General features: G+C 45.6%; 1 protein-coding gene across 7 annotated transcripts; it reads right to left on the bottom strand.

The window, feature by feature from the left end:
* Nucleotides 1–709: 709 nt before the first annotated feature.
* On the bottom strand, nt 710–25,125 carry LOC119033678 (vinculin-like). Of its 7 annotated transcripts, XM_037124061.1 has the most exons (24): nt 24,699–24,866; nt 17,313–17,383; nt 16,201–16,351; nt 15,478–15,586; nt 13,395–13,517; nt 11,890–12,050; nt 11,622–11,624; nt 9,721–9,811; nt 9,480–9,627; nt 9,233–9,386; nt 8,795–8,970; nt 7,695–7,885; nt 7,326–7,352; nt 6,811–7,010; nt 6,389–6,517; nt 6,161–6,310; nt 5,946–6,054; nt 5,475–5,777; nt 5,258–5,382; nt 4,922–5,107; nt 3,672–3,848; nt 2,500–2,703; nt 1,964–2,068; nt 710–1,617 (listed from the first exon to the last, which is right to left on the bottom strand). In XM_037124061.1, the coding sequence occupies exons 1-24, from the start codon at nt 24,864–24,866 to the stop codon at nt 1,471–1,473; spliced, it is 3,408 nt and encodes a 1,135-aa protein (XP_036979956.1). In that variant the 3' UTR covers nt 710–1,470. The 7 variants fall into 7 exon arrangements, with proteins under 7 accessions (XP_036979956.1, XP_036979957.1, XP_036979960.1 ...); XM_037124062.1 differs by lacking the exon at nt 11,622–11,624 and having other exon boundaries at nt 24,699–25,125; XM_037124065.1 differs by lacking the exon at nt 3,672–3,848 and having other exon boundaries at nt 24,699–25,124.

Here is a 25,125-nt window from a genome sequence, read left to right as displayed (position 1 = left end):
AACTTGATGATGAAATCCTGTTCAGGGAACGATTCAATCTTACCGATCAATGAATGAATTCATCTGTAAGTGCTGTGTAATTATTCCAGACAAAAACACTCCTTTCATAAATGTTTTGTTTTATTATTTAAACCTGAAAGAACTAGACTGATCGGCATCAATGCCAGATATCACATAAAAAGGTCGTTTTTGTTCTCGAAACCACCTGGGTCATCTAGAAAATCTGTGGTACAATGATGCCTCTGAACATTCAGGGTGGGAACACTGGAGAAAAGATTAAAAAAAAAATAGGATGCTGAATGACTGTTAAATCAATGGTTTTGAAAAGTTTTGAAAAGAAATGTTGGAACAGTTCAACTGTTACAGAGATAGTGCGAGACAAATCACTATAATTACTTAAAAAATAAAGATAAAAGATTTTTTTTAAAAAAGCCAAGCAAGAGAAAACATTTTCTCTTTTTGCTTAAAAAGTACCTCAGAGTCTCTAAAGAAAACGATCTGTCCTGTGAGCGTCATGAAGCTTACAGTAATGTAAAGGAAATCCTTTGGCATTGTTCACCTTGAAAGTTAAATAAAGGTCAAACACAGAATTCAAAACAAATGAAAAAAATCTTAACTAATCTTGAATTTTACCTGACTGACACTCGTACTGCGACAGTCAAGTAAAAACCCTTCATCTATCAACTCTCCTGCAATAAAAAAAAAAACCTTTACTGACAAGCATACATTTTTATTCATTTTTGTCAAATTATACAATCACTTCTGCAACTGTGTCATTTGCCTCTAAGCTATAACAATTTTTAATCAAGATGACCTTTTAGTTCTTCAAGTATAAACACCGCCGGACACCAGCGATGATCCGTCACCTTTGAATTCATTGATCTTTAGTTAAGAACAGCGTTATTACTGAAAGTAAACATGAAGAGAGGAGAGCTCATCAGCCCACGCAAGACTCCAAACTCAGTGTATAAAGCTCATAGCTAGAGTGTTGTCCGTGAAACAAATAACCACTGTATGTACAATAGACAATAAGAAACTCCCACTGAGAAAAAATGAATTAAAAGTAAAAGTCCTCTAGGAGATAGTGTTGTCATCTTCTGCCTTTAGAAAATAGAACAAGTTTCCATGCAAAAAATATATATACCTGGGATCTGAATAAACTCTTGTAACACAACATACCAAAAATATATATTAAAAACTGTCTCCCGTTAGCCCGCGTGATTCCACAGATACAGATAAAGGGAACAGGACAGCAAAGCTGAACTCACGCCAATCAATGAAACCTGATTTTTCTGACGGAACCTGTTAGACACACACCCACACCACAGCGGAGGATGGATCGACATCACCTGCAGTTTCCTCTTTGAGGACACGCACATGTTTACTCTTGGTGAGTTTGCTGATTGCTACTTTGACTCGAGGTGTGTGCTGTCCAAGTTAGTTTAAACTCGTTTCAGTGACCAGGTTTGTTTATTGGTACCAGGGGGTCTTGCGCACCCAGCGGAGGGTGAATCCTGCGTCCGTACGGATCTTGATGGAGGCTGCCTCCGCCTCTCTGACCGTCTCCTTCACTGACTGCATCAGATTCTGGGCGTTATGGACCAACATCTCTGTGGCCTGGTCAGGGAAACATTGGGAGGCGGTTAGAGGCGAAATAACAAGAGCGAGGAGACATAAAAAAGTAGCTGCGTACAATTTTGGGATAGTACGTGTACTGAGGAAAATGTTGTGCTTTTATTTCATAAGATGAATCACTTTGCTGGTTCAAATTCAAATAAACAAATTCAAATAACAAACAAATTGATTGATAGATAAGATAAAACTTAATAGATTCTGGCCAGAAGTTCTTCAGCTACCCTGCAGTAAATAAAGACGTGTAAACATTTTTCCAGCACAGACACCTTAATCACTCTATAATTACAACAATAATTGTTACTCCATATGGTCATTTTTGTGAGATTACCTGCTCTGACTCCTCTTCGCTGATGTTCGTTCTTCCCAGCATGGTGGCTTTGACAGTAGAGAGGATCTTCAGCTGGGTGCTGATGGTGGGGATTCGTTCACACACCTTTGAAAGGGCAAAAGTATGTGAATTATTTTCCGCGCAAGACATAGAGGACTTTTCGGCGTGTGTTTGTGTCGGCATGGCCCTGTTCACACCTGGCATTTACGCGCATTTTGGGTGATCAGATCACAAGCGGTGATCAGTGTGCCCGTTTTGAAGGGCCAGCTCCTCAACTGACGCGCTCTTTGTAAGTGGAAGTGCGCAAGTGTTTGTGTATCAACAGCATCATATTTAAGTGCAAAACGGAAAGAGGAAGCCACAACCACACCGATTCAACACGCTGTCTGATTTGGGGATGGACCATGAAAGATTTTATTGCGGATCACGGTGAAAAAAAACATTCACAATAAGGGGATCATGTTGAATCTCTCTAGACATATGTGGAGACACATCCTAATGCGAGGTGTGAACAGGCCCAGTGTGTCTGTCCTTACCTGTAGCAGGTTAGTTCTGATGCGTCTGTCAGTGCACTGCTTGGCCACCTCTTTAGCCAGTCTCGTCACCTCATCTGAGGCCTTGGCGATGTCCTTTGCACACTGAATGAGCGCTCGCTTGTTCCCGCTTCCACCGCGCACCAGCCGAGACATTTCTGCCATCAGCAGGGCCATCCGCTTTGCTGCTGCGATGATGTCGTTACCCTGTGAGGAGGAGGAGGCAGCAATGAGAGCTGTGAGCAGGATACTGGAGAGGAGCATGGCTTCGGATACGAGATGAGGATGCAATGAAAACATTGTATGAGTCATTTTTTTAGGATTAATCAAAATGTAGGATACTGAAAACAGTGTTATCAAACACTAAAGACACTAAATCTAAAAGCAGAAAGCTGCATGCAGTGTCAGTTCAGGTTAGCACGTGTTCTTCAGTCCTCATGGAAGAAGATAAATCTGAAGTTAAAATCCGTAGTTTTAGAGGCAAACAGTGTCGAGGTTCTCACCGTCTCCCTCACATCAACATGAGGTTAGTACCCATGAGGTGATGATGCGATCAGTTCACACCCTGACACTGAGAAGCAGAAGCAGGTGGTCATACCAGGCAGGCAGGCAGGCAGTCTAGTGTCAAAACTACATCACCCAGAAGTCTTTGGGAAACTGTCATCCTTGGCTTCACAGGTTGGCCAGACAACGAGTGATTGACAACAGCGATAGGAGCGCGACAGAGCGCCGCCTGGCTCCTCCTTTAAACCACTTTACCTAATCATGAACATAAGGGAGGGACGTGTGAAGCCAGTACCAGTTTATCCACGTGGTGCAACAAACAAACTCGCCATTCCATCAGTCCTCGACCTTTAGTACAACCGTTTCAACCAAGTCTGAGTGTGATGCAACGACAGTAAAAGAGAAAGGCAGCCACAGCTGGTTGGAGGTTTCCATGGTAGTGGCAGATGCAGAGCCTGTCGATTGTGCAGCCACAGTGACTCGGCTAAGGTGTTTCATCTCCGTCCTGCAGGGCGTTCCTTGTGTTTGCATGCGTGGATGTGTGTGTGTGTGTGTGTGTGTGTGTGTGTGTGTGTGTGTGTGTGTGTGTGTGTATGGGGGGGGGTCAAAGAAATACCATCCGACCCACAGTGTGGTTGTGTGTGCGTTCATGTGCATGTGCGTGCGCAGACCTTGCTGGACCACTTGCGCGCCTCCTGGTGGAGAGCCTGGGCGGCTGCCAGAATGGGTTGATTGACAGGCTGGTTGGAGGGCATCATCAGCAGCTCTGGCTCATAGTCATCCTCACCATCAGTAAACTCATCTTCATCATCTACCTCCCTCTCCTCTACTGTCTCCTCATCCTCAGGCTGGTTGGGGCAAGGGAGGGGAGGGAGGAGGGGGGGGGGGGGCGACGGTGGGGGTGGGGGGGGCGGCCAAGGGGGCGGGAGGAGGAAAAAAAGGAGGAATGTGGAGAAAGAAGGGGGGGAAGCCAGGGATGGCAGGAGGGAAGGAAGCATGGGAAAAGGAGGCATTTAGTACAGTATGAGAGGCACTGGATGGAAGAACAGAGGACAGGAGATTCACAGGAGGGAGGAGGAGCGAGAACAAGCACGAGCGAAGGAGCAGGGAGAGGGAAGTGAAACTGCACGAGCAAGCAAAGATGGGGAAAAAAAAGAGGAAGAGGAGCTGGTTTGGGCAGGCGGCAGGTGGATGATGGGCCTCACTCTGACTCTAGCAGTGGCTGAGTTGAGAGTTTGAAAGCATTTGCGCAATCAAAGGATTCCTAACTGTAACTAAATCCAGTGGTTGAAATCTCTCTGGTGTATTTAAGAGTCTAGCGGCGTGCTGGGAAACAGAGATATACATTGTGCACCTCTGATGCATGGATCAGTAATCAGGTGTGAAAAATCGAGCGTCACAGAGAGAGCGAGAGGGCTTTTACTCCTGGATAATCAATGGTTATTTACACAGAACTGCAGTGTTCCCATACACAGTTCCTCCACACGAAAACACTTGGACACACACATACAGAACACAGACACCAACGGGGATCAGAGTGCAAACTATATGAAGTATTCTGCGAATAAATGGTGCACTTGTCCTCTATTTCTTCAGTAGGTGTGACAGTTGATTGTCTTTCTATCCCTATTGGCTTTGGGCAGGTAAGTGTGCATGTGTAAGCCATTATAACAACCTTACATGCAGACACCTCGAACAGATGACAGTTTCCAGTTTCCCTCTGAAATTGGGATCGGGCCACTGATCTCCACATTTCAGCATCAACCCGACAAAATACTTGGTTTCAGGGTGTTCACGGGATATGAGACAGTACTGCATCATCAGACAAGTGTTTTGCACCTGGACGTGTGCTACTGATTCTATGTATGGAATGAGTGGATTTGTAAACTGTATATTCCTCTGTGTGTTTGTGTGAACTGACCTTGCTGGACCACTTGCGTGCCTCATCGTGCAGCTGCCTGGCGGCCACCATCATGGGCTCGCTGAGCACCTCTCCGACCTTCTGCTCCGGGAACTCCTCGTCCTTCTCCTCGGGAGGAGGGGGCCGAGGCGGGGGAACCTCTCCCTCGGGCAGTGGGGGCTTGGGCGGCGCTTGCTCATCAGTGACCTTGAGAAAACACACACGGACACATATTTTGCACATAGATACGTAGTTTGGGAACAAAGGCGGAATATGAGGGCTGGATATTCAAATAAGGTGGATCATGCACAGTTTTACTAAGAGTGATAGTAAATATGTTAGCTTGACTGTGTTTACATGGAGCTGGTCCAGGTCAGGTGGTGGTGGAGGGAAGTCGGGCTCCTGAGGTTGGAAGGCTTCTCTAACTTTTCCGACTGCAGCCAGGATCCTCAGACACGAGTCCAAATAGGCCTTTTGCAGAGCTGTGGAGGACAGAGTGATACATAAAGACATATAATGAAGAGAACAAACCTGTGTCATCTTGAGCATGTGTTTGCACAGTGCACTGTGGTACCTTTATCTTGTATGTTCCCGGCCACAGCCTTAGCATCCATCACCATGGGCGAGATGGTGTGTGAGAGGATGTCCGACGCATGTTTCACTGTGTCTCTGAACCGCGGGTCCTCAGAGTTCTCCACTTCCCTCTTGGCCACCAACAGGACGCGATTGGCTCGTCTTGCTATGCTTGTTGCCCCGGCAACAAGCATTTGGGGCTGAACATTCGCCATGGCAACTCTGCATTTGTCGATGTCTTTCTTTATAGCCTCCTCAGAGGCGTCTAACAGAGATTTGGTGTCGATGGCCTCATCCACCAGACCTGACAGACACATGAACACGCGGATTAACCCTTTAAATCCCATCTGCAGTTTGTTAATGTAGTTTGGTAGATCTGTCGATTGCAGGCTGCTGTAACACCGCATCTCCTTTAACGTGTAGAGGCTGTCAATGAATTATGTGACACAAGAAATGCTGAGAAAATCCTCACCAGTGAGCTTCTCCACGTTGTCGATCCACTGGTTCTTCATGGTGTCAAAGTGCTCGTACGCTGCCTTATTTCCAGGATTCTTCAACAAGATCCGAGCAGCAGATGTCACCTGGACATCAACAGACATGTCAAGCTCAGACTCTGGCAGCCGCATGTTTCCATTCGTCCAGGTATGCAACCATGCAAATCAGGGACAGCTAAACAAATATCAGCACCTGTGGTGTGAGCTCCCTGGCGTGTTTGACAGCAGCATGAATGCCCTCTACTGTGCTCTTATTGGCGGTTCCCACAGCAGCGGCCTTCTCTGCGGTCGCACCAAGCCGACCTGCGTGGGCTTCAAAGTTCCCAGCACGCTCTTCGAAAACCTACAAAAGTGAATATTGACAGCATCAGACTGTAGACATGAACATCATAGTATAGTCAGATTTTTGTACGTTACTGACCTCCGCCCTGTTGGGGGCGTCAGGAGGAGCAGTTGCAGCCACAGCCAGCAGTTTGATCGGGGTGGTGGTGTCACTGAAGACGTCTGATACTTCCTGGGTCATCACCTCCTGCATGTGCTGCCTCAGGTCCTGGTAGAAGCAGGGATTCTGGAGTCAGTCCACTAGGTGGAGCTCCACACCAGGACTTTCAGTGACTTTCATATTGCTGCAAATGGAAATTTTCTAGATGTCCTGTGCATCATTTTACTCGGCCATATTTGATGTAAATGTGTAAACGTTGTCATCTTTCCTATAATATAAAACAACCTCTGAGGGCTTTAACAACATTTGGATGCACGGTGAAAGTTTTCTAATGAATTTAAACCTGAGCTTTGACTTATTTCAATGTTAACGCGTGTGTGCTTGTGAGACCACTGAGCTACCTTCAGGCTGTCCTGCAGTTGTGCGGCTGTGGCTCGTGCGTGAGGAGCCTCGGCCTCGCCCCTGTTGGCCATGTCTGCCAAAGATGTCATGAGAGCCTCCGTTCGGTCGCAGCGCCCGATCATATCCTGTCGATACGGCCCCAACAGGCCTCCTGCGAGCCTCTTCCCTTCTCCGACCATCCCTCTGATCGCTGCTTGACCTTAATCGAGAAACGCAGGGCAGAGGTCATTACCACACCGGAATACACAGTATCTCCTGTGTGTTCAATCAGAACTAGACAAAAATTGCTCCTTGACCTGCAATTGTTCCGTGTCCTTATTTAGACAGGCAGCAGAGCATCTTCATATTGTCTAGTTCTAAGAATACAAGGTGTGAGGTATGACCTCGTGTATTTTATTTTCCTGTAACTAAGAAACCAGGATGTGTATTTTGCGGTTGTCCTCAGGAAGCTTCTGCGAAGTCATTCTACAGAGTTTGGTTACATTTTCTTAGAAAGCAAACAGCGGGCAGGTACCTGTGTTCCACTCTAGTATCTCATACTCTGCTCCGACAAGGGAAGCATGTGAGAAGATAAGAGACAATAAAAAGACAAAACAGGAATAAGCCAGCTGGCATCAAAGCATTAAAACACTGCAATGCTCCCCTAAGTAGGTCAAGTTTGTCATTTAGTGATTCATGCATGGGATACCTCGCTGTGGGCATTTAAGGAAATGGCACCAGTCACCAGCACAGTCAGACAGTCTGTACCACATTCAGAATGATTAAACGGTGAATGTTGGCATGAATGAGTAGTCACATGCCCTCCATCACCCACACAGGCTGACAAAAAGGTGTCGAAGGTCAGGGTGTTTATTTTTGACCACATCATCCAGCCCGCGCTCACCAACTCCTCTGTCGTCCACGCCGGGGTTGTTCGCCCAGCGGAGCGCCTGCTCCATCTTCCCCTCCAAGGTGACAGCGGGTTTGGCCGGTCTCATGTTGGCCACGGCCCGGTTGGTTTTGGACTGCAGGGTCAGCAGCGCCGCCCCGATCTGCTTTGCCAGCGCGCGGGCCTCCGGGCTGTCACCTTTACCCCTGAGGCAACAACAGATACAGAGGTGGTTTGAGGGAGGAAACAAAAGGTGTACAAACTCGTTGTTACATACAGACTTCAAACCCTTCAAATGTTTAACGTCAACCACCTGTCAACCACCAGCTTAAAGGGAAACACCACCGCCAAAGGCTGATGCCACTTTTTCATCTGATGAAATGCAGACCAAAGCTCATTACTGGTGTGTTCTTCAGTTTCATTACAGCAAGACGAATAAAACTTTATCCACACAACTGTAGGAAAATGGCTGCCATGTGAATGTCATCTTTGAGTTTGGAATGAGAAATACTTTCTTTTTGTAGCATTTATTTTGTGGCCAGTCAGTCCTTCATAATGCTGATCACAAAATGTTTCTAAATCTAAGAGCAATGTTTTCTGTCTCTGTTGGACACCAGCTGAGTCATTTCATTTACTTTGATGTTTCATGTTTACCTCTGTTTTCCTTTTGTGGTCCGTACATGGAGTGGAAGTGGAGCTCAGAAAAAAAAAAAATATTCCTAACTGTGACTCATCTTGCTGTGACTCACTGATTTACAGTGGCATTTATCAAACTGACTGGACTTAAACCCCAGTAATCCTTCCTCCAGACTACGCCTGAAACTTATTCCAAGCACGACAGCAGCATGAACCTCGAATTTGAGTGGTATTTTCCTTTAACTCTCACCAACCCTCCACAGGACCCCATCATCCCGTATTCAAACGGTTAGCAACCTTATTGTAGGGCTGATGCCCAGGGTTGACAGGCAACAACACATTTTCCAGGCAGGCAAAATATGCCACCTATTGGCGGCATGAGGTTGCAGTTTGAGCCTACAAAGAGAGGGTCTAAGAATTACTTAGAGTAATCACAAAGAGTCATCGGCCGTGCATGTGTGAGGGGAGGGAGAGCGTACTGTTTACGCAGCTCCACGAGTCTGGCGGTGAGGCCTGCGATCTCACTGATGGAGCGCAGGATGTCATCCCTCTCCTTGGGGTCCTCGCACAGGTCAGCGATGCGCTTGGCCTCTGCTAGCAGCGCTCTGATGTTCTCCTCCCCCTCAGGACCGCCGTTGGGATCAGCCAGCCAGGCCTGAAAAGTGTACAAAAGAGGCAAAGTTGTTACCTGATTAAAGGATGGGAAAAGGTCACGAAAACACTGTATGTTTTAAGCACTTAGACGTTGTTCAAATCCACATCAGCTCGTAATAATTCACTGAAAATCACAAAAATCTCGCTTGGAAATCAAATAGGACAAAAGAGGCAGAAATGGGCTAAATAGAGAGTGGAGAGGAGGTGTCATTCACTGGGGGGAAGGTTCACATTGATTACTCTGTTGGTTTTTTTTATCTGACCTGTGCAGCATCCAGCCTCCTGGCGATGGCCTGCTTGGCATTGATTAGAGCCTCCAGTCTGCGAGCGGCACAATCCACTTTGCCAAATAGCAAGTCTAAGCCCTGTGAGCACTGGCCCGCACGCTGCACACACCCCGGGGCCGGACCCTGGCCTCTGTCATGGAGGAAAAAAAAACCCCACACAGCTGAAAAGCGAAAGAAGAAAGACGACAGTTCAACTACATTTGTCTCATTACAAACGCGCTACCTGGCTCGTAGATCTGCAATCTGGTCAGTCATTTGTCCCAGAGCCTTCGCGGTTGCCAGAATATCTTTTCTCTCCTTCCCAGCACACAGCTCTCCCACTTTACCAGCTTCGTCCAGAATGACGCGCAGGGCGACCTCACCGGGGTCTCCTGAGGACAAGGACACGCCACGGGATCACACTGTGGACCATCATCTAAAATCCTGATGAAGTGTTACAGTGGAAAGCATGAAAGTCCACCTACCTGGTTGTCCATGGGGGTCCTTGAGCCAGCCTTTAGCATGTGCCATCTTTGACTCAATCAAAGCCAGAGATCTCTTCAAGGCCTCCATATCCTGAGGTAAAAAGAAATGAATAGAGTTGTCAGTGGCGGCCTTTAAAAACGAATTCATTACCGTTCTAACAAGAGTATGCTAAAATAACTCTAGTTTGCGAGGTTGTGAACCCAGATTAAAGAAATGGGGTGGGGTTCTTTTATACTTCTTTCATACTGTCCATGAAACAGCATAAAAATGCAATTCATCTGCCTCATCATACTATCTAACTCTACCTTGCCTGTGGCTCTTAGCCCATTAATTCCTCCCAAAGATGTAGATCTCACTGAAACGTTATACCCCATTTTCTTAAATGGATGGGTACCATCATTTTTAACTAACGCTCCTAAAAGTGGAGTGAACAGTGCCGTTGTGGGGGACTACTTTTAGCTGCGGATTAACGCACATATGCCACGCAAGTCAGTATTTGCAGCAGCATGAAGGTGTAGATCGGATTGATACATCATTTCAAACCTTCAATTTCAAATAAATTCGGGGCTTCCAAAGGGTTGGATCATGCCAGATGAGCTGCAAGGAGGAATTTGATGTATTTTCTGTTCTTTTTAGATGTTTTAAAACAAGTCCCCATCTACTACACTTGTGCAGGAGAACACTGTAAGGCTGTTTTGCAGTGACGCTCCAGAAATGTTTTGTGGACTGAGAGCATTGCCTCCAGTTCCGAAGAGCATGTGGGTGAGTAGATTGATACTAAATGTTCATTTTTGAGTGTGCTTTTCCTTTAAATTGCTACTGTGACCACTTTCGGCAATTCTGCACAGCCTTGCTAATGACCTGATGCGCTGTGAAAATTAATAATCACTGATGTAAATCAAATTAGACACTTGGGGGAGGATAACGACCTCACATCAAAAAGGGCCACAAACCCTCTCGTTGCTTTATCAATGGTGGAGAAATATCAAAAAGCCTCTTTCCAGTTCAGAGGAGAATGAACCGCTTAAGTGGAGCCGTTCAATACAGCCCATCTATTATGGATGTGTCTGGACACCGACCAGCTTATTTCTATAATTCATGACCCGAGAGGAGTGGGACGGTCATCGCGTGCCAGCGGTTTCCCCCGCACACTGCCAGTAAGTGCTTATCACAGCTTATACACAGAGTACGTCCACAGCAAACACACACACACACACACACACACACACAAACACACAAACAGACAGATCATTATCTGAGGTAGCTGTGTGCGGAGAAACATGCAGGGTTACAGGTTAGACTAGTGAAACAGATCTGAACTTCACAGTAAATGGCACACAGCCTATGTTAGCTGACGTGCCCAAAACATTCAGAAAGGAGTACAATCAGCTCAAGACAGCCTCTCATTGCACTTCTGACAGCTCCATCACACATAAACATGAGCAACATGAGGAAGAAAACACCATGACTGACGATGGGTTACATTTTCCGGGGCAGTTATTGTTAAAAAAACGGAGCTTTAAAACGTAAACATCCGTCATCCGCTCCAAGCCACTTGACTTGAAAGGACATCTGGAGACAAACAGATGCACATACAACGAGATAGTGATGCAGTGTGTGTACTCGGCTAACAGTCAGTGGAATAAAACACATGACACACTTACTGTTAGATACCAGCATGACAGATACATATGTAAGCATGAGGACATATTTCCGTCTTTTGCTCGAACACACACACACACACGTTCACACACGTTCACACACGTCCACCTACACACACACACACACACACACACACACACACACACACACACACACACACACACACACACACACACACACACACACACACACACACTTGCATGCTGGAAACTGCAGAGGGGGAGAGAAACAGGCTTACCTTCTACAGGGAGGAAAAGAATGGAGGAGGAAGGTAAAGAAAGAAAAGAAAAAAGAAAAAACCAGGAGTTATACTACCAGGCAAAAAGAAAAAGTGGAGACAGAAAGTAAAGAGTGAATTTTCTCGGAGCGGGATGTGTGGCTATGTGTGTGTGCAAAAAGGGCCACTCCAAAGCAAAATGTGATTATCTGACTTGTAATGTTTTTTTTTCTGGTTTTTAAGGGAGTGTAAAATTAAGAGGCCAAAGGTCATACAGCACAGGTCGCACCTTATTGGCCCAGGCGTCTTCGTCCCACGTGGTGAGCTGCAGGACTCGTATGATCTCGTTGATTTCGGCGCTCATCTTCTCGAAGATGAACCTCCTGTTCCTCTCAGCCTCCTCGACGCCGGCACCTCGGCTGCTCTTGGTTGTGACAAAAATCTTTATAGCTGAGGACAAAGCGTGTGGATTGAGGATTACGGATCATGCAGGAGCGTCAACTCAACGCAAGAGATATTAAACGGTTCAGTAAAGCAGCAACTTGTAGTGTCGAAAAGGACGATGCGACAAAAGCCCAAAAGAAACGGCATCAGAATAATGTCAAACTTGCTATGAGCACTTAAATTCAAGTAGCTTTAAAGCTGTATTAGTTGATATTTTGGCCACTCGGGGGCAGCAGAAATAAATTATTATCACCAGCACCAAACTGAAACTACAAAGAGTTTTTAACTGGTTATGAAGCAGTCTCCATTTAATACTGATCTCTCTGTATGACATACAGTGTATATGCAAACAAGACCATCAGCAGTTAATTCTATGTAATTATTATAGGTATACTTAATGCCTGTCACTGGGTCAGACTTATACTGGTTGGATATGTCATACGCCATAAAATCTTTAATAGCGGAGTGCTGAGAATGAAGTTTAAAAGGCTTCGCCATATCACAGTTATTGATCCGAACAGATACATTACGTCATTGCTATGTGTATTGCAAACAGCTGAGTTGAAAAAAAAAAAAGTATTCAAAATGCGTTGCATACTTCTCTCACTCACTTCCCAAATACATTTGCATGCAAGCCAGATCAAAATCTTTAGACAGAAGGTGTTTTTTTTCCTTTTTTTTGTAGCTTCTTTAAGTTGGTATGGCAAACCTGTTAGAAGGGATTATTATTGATGCATCTAGCAAATATGAATCAACATTAGCTAGATGCAGATGTTTCTAGTCCAATGTTCATAGTCCTTTTAGGTCTCAGACCAGACATCAAAAACAATGAGCTGGATGAAGAACTGCAGAGTTAGCTTGTAATTATCATTACTACCAACAAACATGACCACAAGTGATGGCGTGTAAAAATATTGATTATATCCACTATAAACTGCAAAATGGTAAGAACGCTGGATGATTGTTGAGTCTCGTCCCCAGGTTCATGTTAAGCTTTGGGTTGGTGGTTCAGGTCAGGTCAATATTTGATGACCTGGGGATGAGACTCTGCAGAAGTCCCATCGTGTTGCTTGAACGTGCATGGCTGAACGTTGCAAGAGCTGTGACAGAGTTTCTCTTCTTTGCTTGAACAGTAACAGTATGAGAGTCACTCGTTCAGCAGCTAGTGGGCGGTGTGTGTGTGTGTGTGTGTGTGTGTGTGTGTGTAGTCAGTCTGACATCCCCAGAAAGTAATGACTGTAATTATCAGGGTTGCTATAACAACTCTTGGATGTGCAGTGACCTCCAATGTTGTTTGCCCCCCCACCCCCACCCCAACACACAGCCACACACACAGTTGCACATACACACCTGATATGAGAACAGGCAGTAGCTCTTTGACAGTGTTCATGGAGTTGACTAACATCTGCCTGTGCTCCTGGTGCGTCAGCTCCTGCTGCCTCTCCTCAATCATCTTGGACATTTTGGTCATCCCTGAGGAAAAGAGGGAGAACGGGGAGAATTTACAGTGCTGTAAAATTTGGAGGTCAAAAACAAATTGACGTAGCCTCGTGTTTAGCTCCAACAAACACAGGCCGAGGGCATCCTCCGGTGTATTCACCACGGACGTGTTCCAACACATCCAGACAGATCATTTCTTCATGAATGACTGATCTCATACAATGACTGCATCTGTCAAGTGTGAGAAAGCCTTGGCATCAGATTTTCCTCCAGCTCATTATGCCACCGTGCACCGACAACACAACTGACCTTTTACCTCTGATGGTAAATAGCCTGTTTATAGTCCGTCTCTCCCGCCAGTGATCCTTAATCACAGCATCTGAGTGTCAGGGGAACAGTTCAATTCTGACTGATGGATGTTTTAACCCAGAGAACAGTCTGACACAAAGGTTGATTGCATGGCTCATGTTTGAGCAGGCGCATAAAACCTGTCATCTATAATATCATAAATAAACAGTGTCTATCTGGACTGAATGTAAATGGAGTTGATTAAACACTCAGTTGCTCACAGGACTCCAATTCTTTGATGCAATTTTTGAGGTTAACAAATATCAGTTTTCCTTCAACAGGCGGCAACCAAATTTCATTCTCAAGTCATCTGCTCATTGTTTGGATCACCATCGATATTTCATTTTGTATATAAAAATGACTGACTGCAACCTAAAAAAAGATTTCTGTATGTATTCTGAGGTCGGCTATTGCTTGGTTGGATTGGTAGCAGCAAAACTTTGTTGCTTTATTGCCCCCCCTCTCCCCAGTTTCCAGACATTTTCTCCTGTCAGCTATTGAATAAAGCCACCTTGGCCAGGTCTCTCTTGTAAAAGAAATCTTGATCTCTATGGGAATTTTGGGGGTAGAGATAAAATGTCATGTCATGTCATTGTCCGTAACCGCTTATCCCTTTCCATGGGGTCACGGGGTGTTGCTGCTGGAGCCAATCCCAGCCTTGTCTCAGGGCGAGGGCAGGGTACTCCCTGGATAAGTCACCAGCTCATCGCAGGGCCCTCACTGATGAGCAATGTGGGGTTCAGTATCTTGCTCAAGGACACTTCGACATGCAGCTCAGCCTTGCCTGGTGCCGGGATTTGAACTAGCGACCTTTCGATCACTAGTCGACCTGCTCTACCTGCTGAGCTACAGCCGCCCACGTTGAGATAAAATAAAAAAATAAAACATTTAAATAGCCCAAAATGTCATTAAGATTAATTTGAAGAGAAACGCCTACAATGTGTCTGCTCAAACCATCAGCAAAAAGACTGTGTGGGTGGACTGTGACAGCAGCTTATTAAAACTCATATTTGCAATTATTCTTAGGCAGTGACCTCTAGTGGCCGCAGTGATTTTCACAGCAGCAAAGGAGGAAGTGAGCAGAAGGAGCGACAAAGTCTGCACAGGGATGCTAAAATAAGACAGGCAGATGAGTCAAACAAGAGCAGGACTTTCCTTCAGGAGATCGCTGTTCATGCCTGAGTGAACCAAAAGTCAATGTGGAGTTATTTTAACTTAGTTACGATTTTAACTTATGTCATGTAAATTATGCAAATCAAGCTATGCACGTAACATATTGTACATAGGCTTGTACATGAGCTATGTAACATAAGTAACATACTTATTTAACCTCAACCGCGATCTTTTCTGAACTGAACCAAACTGCAAACACATGACAAAGGTCCATTACCCCTGTCGCTAGTATGCTGCAGTGGTCATGTCATTTTGGAGAGCTATTGGCAATCAATCCACTCAGTGCTTTAGATATGAGGACATGTTGGTTCAAATACATTTGGGGTGGAGGACGCTTCTGACATGACTCCAATTTTAGTCTAACAGAATTAAAGTTCTCCCCTAAAGTGACATTTTAAGATCCACATGGAGTCGTCTCGTCCTGACTGTGCAGCGGCTCTAAAGTGATTCGGAAGGGAGTGCTCCTGCTGACCTGGTCCCAGGTTCTTGGTGTATGTGATGAGGTCCTCCATGGTCTCCACCACTTCAGCTACGGTCAGGTACTCTAGGATACCTTTACACACACGAATGATCTTACGCACCTGGGATACAACACAGACATAATCACAGGCAGATGAGAAGAAGCGTAAAACACAAGCTGATAATGGTGAGACACGCTTGTGTGTGTGGGAGCTTTTTTTAGACAGCGCTGAAGTTACACTGTTCGTTGAGTGGTGTCTTTGTGTGTGTGTGTGTGTGTGTGTGTGTGTGTGTGTACAGTCTTGTGATGTGCATCTTGTGACTGTGAGAAGTTGCTAGTACAAAAATGAGGCTACTGATGCTACTGGGATAGTGAGCATTATCACGTGGCCCAATGTGCCTTCACTTAGCTGCCATCAAAGATTCGACACACCCACACACACACACGTACACACCAACGCAGGCTGGTAGATACCATATCCTCTAGCACACAGACACGCAGAGGCAGCCACACACAAACACACACCCTGAGTTATGACAGAGGGAAGTCATTTGATCTCGGTGATTAGATCTGGCTGCATCTGAGACTCCATTACAGTCTTGCTCTGAGCTGAGTTCCTCCTTCCTCTATGCGGCTATATAAAGCTTTATTTCCCTGAAAGATACCACTCCTCTGAGGTAAGAGTGGTCCTGAGGACACACAGTTGGCTGTAAGGTGGCAAACACGAACACGCACCTCGGCCTCATCGAAGGTAAGGAGCAGGTCGGATGTCCCCGACAGGATCCCTCTGGATCCGTCAATCAGGTAATCTCGTGCAGGGACAGAGTACGGATCCGCCTTTAGCATCTGAGAAGCCTGGACGAGCTTCGAGCTGGAGTTCTCCACCCTGCAAAAAAACATGGCGGGCTTAAGATGAGCAGTCAGGACGGTCACTTGGTGTTATAAGGTGCACACACAGGGAAAAGTGGAGATTGCATTTGGAAGGACATCTCCTCCAAGTATTAAGCAAAGAAAAGCTGTGGATGCAATAATTAAACAGGGAATTCCGTGTTGTGTTTGACATAGCAAAACCTTTAATTTCTTGCTAGAATGGTCAGTGTCTTGGGATTTTATGCCTATTCCTCAATAATGACTTTAACCTGAAGAAAGTGATGGATTTGAAGAGCACTTGAATAAGACCAAGTCCCTCCTCCTTCTGACCCCCATTGGTCAGGGTATCGATGGCTGCTGGTTCATCTATATTTAGGCTGGTTCACATTCCCACACGCCCCCCTTCTAAACCATGTGAGTGAGATTTATGGTGTAACGCAACATGTATGTGTGAGCGGGCCTGAGAGAGCAGTGTGTGTGTGTGTGTGTGTGTGTGTGTGTGTGTGTGTGTGTGTGTGTGTGTGTGTGTGGACCCAGCTACAGCTAATTGGAAATCCAGAGACGACAGAAAAGAAAATTGGGGAGGGAACAAACTGGGAAAAATTCAGTCAAATGCACGTACAGGCACGCAAACACAGCCTGAAGTCTAAGTCCCCGGGACTGCTGAGAAGCAAGCTCTCAGCCAGCGCCCAGAGTTCATGTCAGCTCTTCAGATCCAAGCTGGAAAACAACAAACAGCCCTTCAGAGGATCTGGATGCTGGAGCTGGACGGTCAGCTGGGCTCACTCGGGCCTCAGAAGTGGCTCTTTGTTGCAGCTGGGAACGTAGCCACGTTTCCTGACATTAAGTCGGCTGGAATCCTCTTTTAAAACAAGTTCTCTGTCCGCTGAGATAAAGTGGCTCATTCCCACAATTTTGTGTGTGAGTGACTGTGGGTGAGACAGAGAGGGACGGAGGGAGGTAAACAAAGAACTCACTTAATGAAGGCAGGGGGCATGTCTCTCTTCATCACCTGGTCCTCGGTGGTTTGAACGGTCTCCTTCCCCACCTGCAACACACACAGGTGGACCATTTATTTCATTATAATTGGTTGCAGCAAGACAGGAAGTACTATTCAAACGGGGCACTATTATTAGCCTGAAGGGTGAACGGGTGTGTATCAATTCACACCTATTTCAACCATGCGTGCATGTCATATCTGTCGAGCTTCACGGAGAAACAGCTCAGGCTCAGCTGACTGTTAATATACATGAAAAAGTTTAATTCAGCCCAAGCGCTCATGTTTCGCAGCTGCCGGCCTCTTTTGCTGAACTTGTGTTTCTTATTGTGCCTCTGCAAGAATCTACGCTTCACTTTTATCCTTAGGGAAGTTCAAGTTTCATCTTACTTCATTTCCAGCTGACCTTTTTCGAGCTTCTGTCTTCAATTCTAATTGTTAATTCATTATTATGGTTTCACATTTCACCAGTATTCTTAGCATTTTCACGCTTGTATTGATCTAAGCTTCCTGTTTGTCTTTCTTCCTGCCTTTCTGCATTAAAATAAAGGTTGAATGAATAAATGCATACATGTCCATTCCAGAGCAGTGTTTGCCAGGACTGAATCAGAAATGCTATTCAGTATCCGGCGAAAGCAAATGGATGTTTCCTTTTCACTGAACAAACCGAACCCGACAGTCATGACGGGGAGTATTGATTTTCCTTTTAGAGCTGCTCGAGTTTTTCTTCCATCTGTGTCTCACAATGTTTTCTTTCTGAACGAGATTCAACCTCCAAACTATGATGATTTTCTTGCACTCAAACATGACGTTCTATTTTGCAGTCAAACATTTTGAGCAATAAAAAACAAAGTTAAGTACTGAAGTCCTGCTTTGATTTGGTAATGTATTAAAGGTGCAATATTTCAGAATTTCAGCAAGTATTAGCAGAATGTGAAGAAATAACAGTTTATATTAATACATTATGATGTCTATGTCTATGTGTTGTGTTGCAGAGAAACAGTATCTACTGATCCATCCATCTGGATCTAAATATAGATTCAATGACCAAATGATCCAATAGCATCGATGCAAAGTGAAAACAAATCATATCGCTGCCATTGGTAAGATACGCCTTTATTTTGAAATTTAAATGTCTGGAACAATTGATGAAATAATACTTCCACCGACAAGTTCAGTAATAAGATTGTCAAATCATATTTAAGTTGCTTTTTGTGATCTGATGTGAATGTAACTGAGAGTGGTAAATGGGCCTATGATGTCGTCTCATATCGTTCGCAGGCCCTTGTATTGAATCAAACCAAAATCATATAATAATATCTATAAAAAAGAGGAATTCTACATGTTAACAGTAGCCTTGACTTATCAATCAGCTAACACTAACTGTTTGTTTTTTTTCTGCTGCCTTGCTTTTGGCTTTCTGTCTATGAAGGTTAGATTTCTACAGTCTCTGAGACTTTCTTATCTGCACACTGTCTTGTTAAACTAAGTGTACCTTAAGTCATGTCCAGGATTCTTAAAAAAGTGATTAGAAGCTTGACAAGAAACCATTTCACGTCACCTGATTTTCCCCTTTTTTTCAATAGAAAGTGTGATATGTCCTATAAAAGGCTAGCAGCAAAAATCATGACCAACTATTTGACCCCTGGCAGCACACACACACACACACACACACACACACACACACACACACACACACACACACACACACACACACACACACACACACACACAAACACAGCAGGGTGACATCGACCGCTTCTTTTGCAGATGTTTATAAAATGACACAGCTGGCTGAAAAACCACAACCCTTTGCAGCACTGACTCTCACACACAGAACACACACACGCACAAACACACACACACACACACACACACACACACACACACACACACACTTGAGAATGCAATTACAGTGAGATGATGACATCAGTCTCTTGCCTCTCTGTAAGCTAATGGACTCTCTGGCTCCAGAGATTCAGGAGGCTGCCGTCACACAGCGCGCAGATTCACCAGCTGAGATGGAACCAGTCGACTGCTCACATTTGAGTTACTTTCCGATTTCACAAGCCATTTTGCAATTATAGACATTTATGCTGCTGTAGACTTCTCTCTCCTATTCTGCTCACGCTGTGCTTGGTAATAACAAAAAACATAGCGACAAAAACAACCCGATGTTGTGCTCATCTATTTTGTGCTTGTATCACATCAATAATTAATGTCATTATCAGACGTTGTATTTTAGGAACCACAGACACAATTAATCTAGTTTCATTAGGGATTTGATCCTTGTGTAATTAATGTGTGCAATGTGTGCAACACTAAATAAATTCTTAGTGAATTTCCTGGTTTCCCAACTGTAAAATGTGAGGAATGCCGCTCTACGAGTGGAGCACACCCTGACGGGAAAAAACCCCAGACAAACTGGCCGAGTCACATCAGGTGACTGATCAAAGAGTTTCCTGTAAGCAGCAACACTTTATGTTGCAATCGATCATTCTATACATAATTAATGCCCGGGTAAGTGGTTTGCTGGACACACTGACAGTGTGATGTGTGTGTGCCTGTGCAGCCTGGAAGGTGCCACTGCTTCAGCAGGAAACAGACAGCTGCCAATCAAAGCTGACACGGTACAATCAGCCGGCTCTTACCTCAGATCCACAGGCATCAGCTCTGGCAGGGGCAAAACCGTCACACTCTGTTTTTTTTTTGTTTTTTTTGTTTTTTTTCATCAGCTTATTGCTCTGAAGTTAAAATCACACAAAACCAATTTCAGTCCAATTGCTGGTGTCTAGGTGAACTAAAGTTTAAATACATGTAATCCCAATGTCTGAGGTTAGCTGTTGCACACCGTCCCTCCCGTCTCCCCTTATATCCTGCCACCTCTCTGCTGTCTGCTATATCGATCAGGGAATCATCTACAATGTGTGTCAAAATGGTGAGAAGTTGAGAAAAAGAAAGCCAATCTGGCTTACAATAAGCTGTACTCAAAGCAAATGTTTGGAATCTTTAAACAACCTAAAAATCCCATCTGACATATACTGGTCTTATTAAGTGGTAACAGGTTAGCTGCTAAGAACATGAAATGCCCTCTCTGGAGTCTGTGTTTGGCTTGTGTGTTCCGGGAAACTGTAGAAACATGGCGGACTCCCCACTACCTCTGTAGAGGCTCATTCTATGGTAATGAAACATCACAACTCTTAGTTTCAGGTGATGATACAGTAATGAATTAGTAATTAAAATCCCTGCACACTGGACCTGTAAAGTTCTGAAATGTAAAAACTGACACAATGAGCTTAAAGATACTAAGTGGAGCTGGGAGGAGGTAAAAGAGTTGGGTGGTGCTTTTCTGTTGGTTCTCACTCAGTGACCACATAGTCCATTGTTCATACAAAAGCCTGGACAGTGCGGCTGTAAAGACATAAGGGACTTATGTGAACATGAATTACATAGTTGATTAGCAAGATCTAAGATCTAAACAACTTACCAATTTATCAGCTACAAATGTTAGCATTTGAGAAATCAACACAAAGATTTTTCAAAACGATACAATTTCTCCTTCGCTGTATTAGCCAAGAGGAGATCTGAGGCAGACTGAGAAGCAGAGGGGATGTGTGGACCCACAGCCGGAAACTCATGATGGGTCTGCCAGTGAACAAGAAGAGATGGCTCATATTTACATGGAGGCGCATGCTGGGAACAGTTGGTGTGTGTGTGTGTGTGTGTGTGTGTGTGTGTGTGTGTGTGTGTGTGTGTGTGTGTGTGTGTGTGTGTGTGTGTGTGTGTGTGTGTGTGTGTGTGTGTGTGTGTGTATGGGGGGGTTGGAGGAGGGTGGGTGGACTGTAAGGCTTGGCAGAGTCTGGCCTGAAGACGCCAGAGACACTTTCCCTCCCTGACAGGGTGCCGCCGTCTGACTGAAAATGGCTATGTCTCTTCCTCTCTTCCTCCCTCCTCTTCTTCTTCCCTCGTTCGGCATCGCACTGTTAGACAGCTCTACTCCTCCACATCCCTCCTCTTCCTCTTCTTCTCTCTCTGCTCTGCCCTTGTCAGAGTGTGGTGGTTACTTCACTCAGCGGTAAATCTATTTATTCCTTCCTCCCCCTTCCCCCTCAGACATACTAAGGGTGTATGTTGACTCCTTCAGGAGCAGCGGAGTCTTCTTGAACACCATTGAGGCGGCACAACTTCTTCAGCAGGCTCACACTTTCAGGCAAACACACCAGCAGCATCTCTCAGATCTTTAGTTGAATCAGCGCCGTTAGCCCACGCAGAACCTCTGACAGATTGAAACTGACACCGTCTTCTGCGTATGCGTGAGTGTCTAAGTGTCTCCGTGACCTAGATTTCTAAGTACCCCCCACGGCCAGCCCACCCCGGACGGGGTTAACGGTGTAATTGTATCAGTGTGCAGTGGGGACTCTTGTGGTGACGGTGGCATGTTGCTGTAAACTGTGTTATATCTTCGCTCAGACTGCGCAGGTGTAGAAATGAATCAGCGTTCTAAAATAAAAGCATGTGTGCTCAGAGGGGTACAAGTTTTTGGTTTCCTTTACATCCAATTAAGTTTATCTTCCCGGCAACCGACTGCTACTGATTTTACAAGCACTGTTCTGTGCCCTCTCTCAGCACCTTCTTGTCACCCACTTCTTACTGCTCACCCCTCAATCAGTGAAACTACTCATCGTCCCTCAGCTGCACGCGTGGGCACCGAGCTGTGCTGTTACCCAGACTGTCTGCGCCTCAGATCTTACAGTAAATGCCTGAAAAGACGGGAGCCAAGCTCGTTTTTTTTTTTTTTTTTAAACTTGCTACTGCGTCCCACTTTTCTTCCCTCCATCCTAAAAGCGCTTCCTCTGTCCGACAGACCAGTGTCACTGTGTCCTCAGCCCTTATCTCTCCCTGTAGCCTTGCATCTCCATCATCTGAGACCCATCGACCTGCCTGAGGGCTGCTATTAGCCTCCTTCTGCTCACTGTCTGGATGGTTTAGCTGAATGGATCAGCGAGGACAAGCACAGAAAGAGAGAGAGAGAGAGAGAGAGAGACGGAGACGTGTGGCCGGCTGTGATGGGATAACAAGGACTCGGTGCATCAGGATGGTAATCACATCGAAGGGGATTTTTCACCAAGACACTAGACCGAGGAGCCCTTCTCATTATCAGTTAATGAGATATTTATCAGAATGATCTTGTGTGTCCTTGTGCAGGGAAGCCATGGACATTTTGAACAATAAGAAAAATGGCTTATTCACCATTTTTAAAGGAGCAATTCACACACAAAAAAAACCCACCAGGCCTCCAAATCTATATTTGGGTGCACTGTCCCTTTAAAGATTTTAGATTTATAATCCACTCCACAAGGGTTTTTCAAAAAAGCATTTTATATCGAAGTTAAATGGCTTGATTTAACATTATTCCACAGGCCACTTCTATACTCCAGTCATTAGTGTGTAAAGTAAATATGGACACTGATTGCGTGAAACGTGAATGAACTTTTGCATATTTGCACAATCCAAATATATGTGTCATACTCAGTATTTATCACAAAGTGCAGTGAGCCAGTACTTTCTTTAGTTTGGTCCTCTCCAAAGAGCAAACCATGGAGTCTGAATCCCAGGATCATATCACAATAACAAGTTCAAACTTTATTTCAGAAAGGCAGTCCAACTGAAAACAAGTATCTTGTTTTTCAGAGGAGCTTCAATGAGAAAAAAAATGTTCTTGAACTTCATTAGATTAGATCAGATAAGATTATTTTACGACGGTGTGCTTCGGTTCGATTCATGAAAGATGCTATGCATAAAAAGCCTTGCTTAAGAAGGTTTTAAGAGCCCTATTTGTAATGCTATGTGATGTCCTCTTATGTGGTGCCAGCACAAATGAGATATTAGTCAGGAACAGGGAAGGACCAGAGGAGAAAATCAAACGTGGATTATTCAGTGGACTAAGTTCAGCACAGGCTGAGAGTCCTAAACTGCAATACCCTCACATAACCAGGAGGAAAACTATGTCAAGTCTCAACTTCTCTTAGATATAAGATAATTTCCAAGTCTTAGTAAGACTTTATAGATAACTACTTATACATGGTTTTCTGCTTAAGTCACACTGAAGACCAAAATGCATCATGCCCGTTTTATAAATGAGGCCCACTGATGATGCAGCGATTGCACAAAAGCAAAACACAAGAAACAACGACATGAAGGCGAGAGCAAAATGAAGGTGTCAAGGTGCTCCTGGAGAGGTCGTCTGTTTACATCCTGAGAAAGCACAGATTAGACAGCTCCTCCGTCTGACACACAGCCTGCAATAACAGAAGCCTGCCCCACCAAGTGTGACCTCCCACACTCTCAAACACATTCGGACCCAAATTAACATGCAGCCAGCTTCTTTTCTCCCTCAATAATTAAAGTGGGAGCGAGCGAGTTTCCTTCCGTCTGCTGCTGATTTCTTCTGAGTGAATGAAGCCCTGTCCCCCCTGCATCAATAACAGCGACCCGGGGCAGCATTAATGATGTGGCCTGTATCGATTTCTCCAGTCAGTGAACAGCAGAGGAGACATCTGACCGAGGCGATGCTTCACTTCTCCACAAACTGATCATCTAGACTCAGGATGACAGAGAGGAGACGACGCAGAGGAGCTAAATGGGACAGGTTTAGTGGAGGAGTCAGAACTGGGGAGCCAGGAAGAGAGTGTGAGAGTCTGATAAATGACCACACAGCCTATCTGTTCCTCTGTGGGGGCTGCTGTGATGAATGTGCTGGGCTTTTCTCCTCAAGTCATTGTTGCACAGACTGCAAGTTCTGCAGTAATCCAACACAGTTTAATGAAGCTGGGAGCACAGGAAGCTACAGCACAACTCTGCCTCTGACACAAGTGACATTTCAAGAGAGTGAGAGAGAGAGTGTGTGTGAGGGAGAGGGGGGGTGAGAGGGGAGTTTGGGGGTGTGTGTGTGTGTGGGGGGGGGGGGGTTAGAAACACGCATCCTGCTAATTCAATCAGCACCCGTTTCTTCCGCCCCACAAACTTCATTTAGCTCAGCGGCCATCTGATTGTCAGTGGGGGCAAAGTTTGTCGTGTCGCTGTGTGCTGTGTGCGTGGAAAACTGCCGCAGGCCGCTTGAATGTATGGCAGCTTTTCTATCATTTTAATGGCAGGCAAAGATCAAGATGCTGTGGCCAGAAATCTGCCTGGGAGCACCGCGGGGAAAACAGCGAGCCGCCGCCTGTGTGTATGCAGCTGATCTGCTGCTGATCTGCCCGATCCGTGGTGCTGATTGAGAAAGCGGTACTGTCAGGTGTCAGGCGGGTTCGGAAGTTTGGATGATAAATGGGAATTGACGCCCCCTCGGTCAGAACTCGGGACTCACCCGCACAAGGTTGCTGACTGCCGCCTGCACCGCGGCCACCGGCACCGTCAGATCCGGGATGGCTTTCCCGTCCACCTCCCCCTCCTCGTGCATGATGACCAGGTGGGAGATCTGCTGGGCCACCGGCTCCAGGATACTCTCGATGGTCTTGGTGTGGAACACCGGCATCGTGGACGACTTTTACCGCAGACCCGACAGAAGAAAAGGCGGCTGGTCGCTCCAGCTGAAGATCCCCCCCTCTCTCTCCTCCTCTCCGCTCCTCTCCTCCTCTCCTCTCCTAGGCAGGAGGACAAATCCCGAGTTGTCAGTCCAGCTCCTGGAACGAAACCCTCATGCGTCTCTCCCCCCCTGCCTGTGTGCACCGTCTCCTCTGGTGAGCACCTCGGTGAAGGCTGGACTCAGACGGTCGGTGTCCTCCGGTGGGAGC

This window comes from Acanthopagrus latus, chromosome 15 (genome assembly GCF_904848185.1).
Source record: "Acanthopagrus latus isolate v.2019 chromosome 15, fAcaLat1.1, whole genome shotgun sequence".
NCBI lineage: Eukaryota > Metazoa > Chordata > Actinopteri > Spariformes > Sparidae > Acanthopagrus > Acanthopagrus latus.
The sequence above is the reverse complement of the archived record's forward strand: the minus strand, read 5'-3'. Positions and strand labels throughout refer to the sequence as shown.

What these genes read in the sequence shown, in the direction of transcription:
- LOC119033678 (XM_037124061.1), bottom strand. Translation starts at nt 24,866, where the DNA reads ATGCCGGTGTTCCACACCAAGACCATCGAGAGTATCCTGGAGCCGGTG. An exon ending in CACCAAGAACCTGGGACCAG is followed by an intron (nt 13,518 to 15,477) that starts GTCAGCAGGAGC and finishes TCTTTTCCTCAG; the next exon opens with GGATGACCAAAATGTCCAAG. An exon ending in ATTGCAGATCTACGAGCCAG is followed by an intron (nt 9,387 to 9,479) that starts GTAGCGCGTTTG and finishes CCTCCATGACAG; the next exon opens with AGGCCAGGGTCCGGCCCCGG.